Source organism: Trachinotus anak, unplaced genomic scaffold, assembly GCF_046630095.1.
Source record: "Trachinotus anak isolate AG129_WGS33_773 ecotype Australia unplaced genomic scaffold, CSIRO_AGI_Tana_v1 ptg000054l, whole genome shotgun sequence".
Lineage (NCBI taxonomy): Eukaryota > Metazoa > Chordata > Actinopteri > Carangiformes > Carangidae > Trachinotus > Trachinotus anak.
Window position 1 is genome coordinate 147,213 of NW_027273905.1, and position 4,627 is coordinate 151,839.

Genomic DNA, 4,627 nt, shown 5'->3' on the forward strand with positions numbered 1-4,627 from the left:
AATGCTAAAAGCTGCTGCTAAGGTTCCTCCAGAGGTCTGACCTTCAAACAGGATGTGAGGTCATCAAGGTAACTTAAGAGGATCAAATCAAAACCTGTCAACAGCCAAACTACTGACCAATTAGATACCTGTAAAAACTGAGTCATCGTTTCTACAGGATCCTGACAGGGACAAAAGGGTTCAGAATAAAGTGAGAAGATAAAGCTCAGTAGATATTTGCAGAACTGTTTGATCTTCATCGCTTGTTCAGTTTGTTCATCATCAGAGAGAAGAAACTTGATAATTCTTCTTATTGACAGTTTATCTTCATTCTGATTGGAAACTGTTTATTTTTTATTCTAGTCATGTGATCATATTGTCTACGTGTCACCTTGATGAATCTCACTTCTGGATGTCGCTAGAACAGAATTTACCTGCAGGTATCAGCACAATAAGTTTTTCATTCATGGTTCTGATGATGTTGCCTATAATTACTCAGCTACTTTCACATCAATGTGCTCGTACCTGGACAGGTGAACCAGAGTTAACAGAGCCGACTGGTAACCAGCTTCACAGTGCAAGTTACCAGGACATCAGTGTTCAGCTAAACCAGATCATTAAAGTTATCCTGCATCTGTTGAACCCGCCTCGTGGTCCAGGCCTCAGGTGTTTTCACCTGTAACAGCGTTTTATTGTTGTTGGGATTCAGTTCATACAGAAGAGCAGCAGACGACAAACTGATGAGACAAGCTTTTATTTCTGTAAACTTTCCCCAATGAACAAGCTTATAAAACAGGTGAACACACACCTGTCAGGTAACACAACGTCACCCCGTCCAGGTGAAACTGTAACATTTAGCACAGGCAGCTGTTAGCTCTGATGTCAGCCTCAGAAGCAGGAAGTGAGCGAGCTGGGGACAGGAAACGGGAACAGGAAAAGGCGAGGCCACAGGTAAGGAGGAGGCGGGGTCTGATGAGAGGAGGCGGGGTCTCAGAGGAAGGCGTCACACCACTCCTTCAGGCACTGAGCGCAGGATCCGGCCTGGCGGGAGTTCGCTCCGCTGGCGTCTTTGAGCCACTCTGTGAACATCTCAGTGTCTTTCTTCAACAACAGGAACTGACCCAGAACCACATAGGCCTGAGAACATGAGAACACAGAGAACTAGAACATGAGAACTTGAACATGAGAACACAGAGAACTAGAACATGAGAACACAGAGAACTTGAACATGAGAACACAGAGAACTAGAACATGAGAACTAGAACATGAGAACACAGAGAACACAGAGAACTAGAACATGAGAACTAGAACATGAGAACACAGAACATGAGAACACGTGAAAAACACACAACACAACTGTGACCAGACACATGAGAAACAGGAAGTGGAAGAATTAGTCGATTAACACAAACAGTTCGATGATCAGTGAATTGTACGAGTCGTTTTCAGCCGTCTGTCAGTCCAGGTCCAGGACTTCGGTCCAGACTGACGCGGACCGTGATGAGACCTGGTTCAGATGTTCATGTTCCCTCAGGACGATCTGGAATAACTCCGATCATCCTCTGACGTTTCCTCCGGCGCCACCGTCAGGTCACATTTTAACATGGCTGATACTTTGTGGACCAATAAAGATCAAACTGGAGGTGATGAATATTATCGTTCATGTCCAAACAGAGCTGAGCCTCACAGATGGTTTTACTCTCATGTTTTTAATGATCTGTTCTTGTCTCATGTCACAGACTCTGGTTTGAGACTAACACAGTTCTGGGTCCAGATTCTGAAACCTGAATATTTGCTGGTTTTCTTTGGTCGTCCATGATGATAAACTCTGTGTTTATATCAACCTGTTATTAAAGACAATCATGAGCACGGCTGAGATCACCGTGACGACTGCTGCATCATCAACTCCTGTTCAAACTGATTCACTACCAGCTACTTATTTATGAGTGTGAAACTTTATTTAAAGGAACACGTGTACTTTCATACCAACAACATCGTCTCGTATTTTTCTATTTTTTTGTTGCTCAAACTGAAAAATGTGTATTAACAGTTCAGTGTGTGAGCAGAGCTTTAAAAGTATGTGTACAAAAACCCTGTGGTTTTCCATTAATTGACTGATTTAGTTCTGAAGTCCTGGTTTATTGTCATCAGTTTGTTGTTTGCTCAGATTGTGGCTGCAGTGACCTCCGCAGCCTCTGGGGGGCGCCACACAGGACCTCACAGAGTAGAAGCAGTTTGTATTGAGGACTGTGTCAGTGTAAAGTTAATGTGTGGTTCTCCACCTTATCAAAGCCCTGCTCCTCCAGCTTCTTCCCCAGAACCTCTCCGATCCCCGACAGAGCCGTCACCGCTTTGTCTCCCATCGGCTCCCCGACAAAGTCCCGGTGCTTCTGAGACGTGGTCGACATCCTGGAGGGGAAATATGAAACACGAGTAAAATGATGACAGAAACCCAGAATCAGCCGAGGAGACCGGTCCTGACTGAACCAGCTCTGAACAGAGTGACCCCCGCAGCAATAAAACATCTTTGCTGTAGTCGTCGTTAATTGTTAATTATTTTCCATGTCGTCTGATTATAAACAGAATGACTTTTTGATTGTTGAAAGACACAGTTCTCAGGAAGGAGGAAGCTAAAGATGGAGGTTTATGTTTTTCTTCAAATCAACTGATTCTGATTCGGGGGGGGGGGGGCTCATCTGTCTGTGCCCAGGGGCCTGTTCACTAATGATCCGTCCATGTCACTGTCAGACACCACTCAGATTTCTGTTTGTTGAAGGAGCCAAGATGAAACTGATGACCTCGCCTTTTTCACTGGTTTTAATGAGACATAAATTTGCAGGTCGTCTCCATGACAACGGTGCTGAACTTTATGTTTCTGTATGTGAAGACATCGTCTCTGCACGAGCTTTTATTTTGAAGCGCAGTGACCCCGGTCCTCAGACTGGAGCTGGGAGCAGCTGCAAAACCAGCAAAACCAGCGAAACCAGCAAAACCAGCAAAACCAGCGAAACCAGCAAAACCAGCGAAACCAGCGAAACCAGCGAAACCAGCTGCTCTCACAGAACCGGACTACAACAGCTTTACAGGCTCCTGCTGGAGTCTGGCGGTCCAGAGCCAAAAAGGGTCAGAGTGCTGGACCCGCTGGTCTGGACCCGCTGGTCTGGACCCGCTGGTCTGGACCCGCTGGTCTGGACCCGCTGGTCTGGACCCGCTGGTCTGGACCCGCTGGTCTGGACCCGGGTTCAGTGTGGTGGCGGATCAGGCGGGTTCAGACAGAAGCTACAGACAGTTTCATCTTCAACATAAACCGGAAAACTGGACTCAGAGCTCGTTTCTACCGCGCAGAGGAAACGGAGAGTTACCTGAAGAAGCAGGAAGCGGTTTATCTCACCTGAGGCCACACACACCGCAAACCGCGCGACGAACCCCCAGAGAAACGGAACTTTTTTTTGACTGGAGGCGTTTTATTCTGAAACCCGGAAACACGAATCAGAATTAGCTGACGCGCTGAGCGTGACGTCAGGACGCAGAGTCAAAGATAATTTGTAATGAAGATGAGTGACTCGGTAGAAATTTAATACCATTTTATTAAAGGACTAATTCCACCGTGTAGAAATACTCTGTAAAGGTCCTGCATTCAAATTTTACTCATGTAAAAGTACAAAAAATATAATTGAAGTATCAAAGTAAAAGCATTGATAATTTAATTCTACAGAATGGCCCATTTAAAAAATATATTGTGTTATAATTATTGAGTTATTCATGTGTTCATCTCTTCGACTAATTTCAACACTATGATTTACCTCTGGGTAGTTTAATCGATAATAACTTATGAGAATTTATATGGTGAAAATATTTCATTAATCAAACTCTGCAAAGTTACTTCAGTTATCAAATAAATGGAGAAAGTACAATATACCTCTGAGGGGTAGTGCAGCAGAAGTATAAAGTAGTATAAAGTAGAAATACTCGAGTGAAGTAGAAGTACTACAGTATTTGATTTTCCCTCTCTAATGTGTGAATGTCTTTTCTAATCAGCAACAACAGATGTATTCTCGCCTGATGCAGCAGCGTCTGTTCGCCAGAGGAGGGAAGAATAAAAAATAGACAATAAAAAAATCAGTTTGTCATTTCTAGGTGAAATTTTACTTTCCTGTTTTTATTTTTTAAAAATTGTATCTACTTTTGTTTCAGAATCAGCATCACAGTGAGATGTCTTCTCTTGCTCCAGCCTCTTTGTTGGGTGACAGCCCTGCCCTCTGCCCCGCCAGACCCCGCCCTCCAGGACCCGCCTCCTCTGACGTCCACCGTCAGTGAGTGGGCGTGGCCGCGCCGTCCGCTCTCCACCTGGCAGGTGCGCTGCGGCCTGCGGGGGCGGCTCCCTCGGTCAGGCCGCTACCTGCGCTGCTCCGGCGGGTCTTTGTGGAAACATGGCGACGCCGCTGACCGAGCGGCAGAAGCGGATCGGTGTCCGGGGCGTCGCCGGGCTCGGGGACGTTGCGGAGATCGAGCGGAGTTTTAACCGACACCTGCATTTCCCGCTGGGGAAGGACCGGAACGTAGCCACACCCCGGGACTACGACTTCGCCCTGGCCCACACCGTCCGGGCCCAGCTGGTGGGCCGCTGGGTCCGAACGCAGCAGTACTA

The 4,627-nt window shown here is 46.3% G+C and overlaps 1 protein-coding gene across 3 annotated transcripts; it reads right to left on the minus strand.

Moving 5' to 3' along the window:
- Positions 1 to 717: 717 nt before the first annotated feature.
- LOC139615473 (barrier-to-autointegration factor-like) lies at positions 718 to 3,510 on the minus strand. Of its 3 annotated transcripts, none has more exons than XM_071473498.1 (3): positions 3,371 to 3,510; positions 2,262 to 2,388; positions 718 to 1,116 (listed from the first exon to the last, which is right to left on the minus strand). In XM_071473498.1, exons 2-3 carry the CDS (start codon positions 2,385 to 2,387, stop codon positions 970 to 972), a joined length of 273 nt encoding a protein of 90 aa, XP_071329599.1. In that variant the 5' UTR covers position 2,388; positions 3,371 to 3,510; the 3' UTR covers positions 718 to 969. The 3 variants fall into 3 exon arrangements, with proteins under 3 accessions (XP_071329599.1, XP_071329600.1, XP_071329601.1); XM_071473499.1 differs by having other exon boundaries at positions 3,342 to 3,472; XM_071473500.1 differs by lacking the exon at positions 3,371 to 3,510 and adding an exon at positions 2,783 to 3,086.
- Positions 3,511 to 4,627: the final 1,117 nt, after the last annotated feature.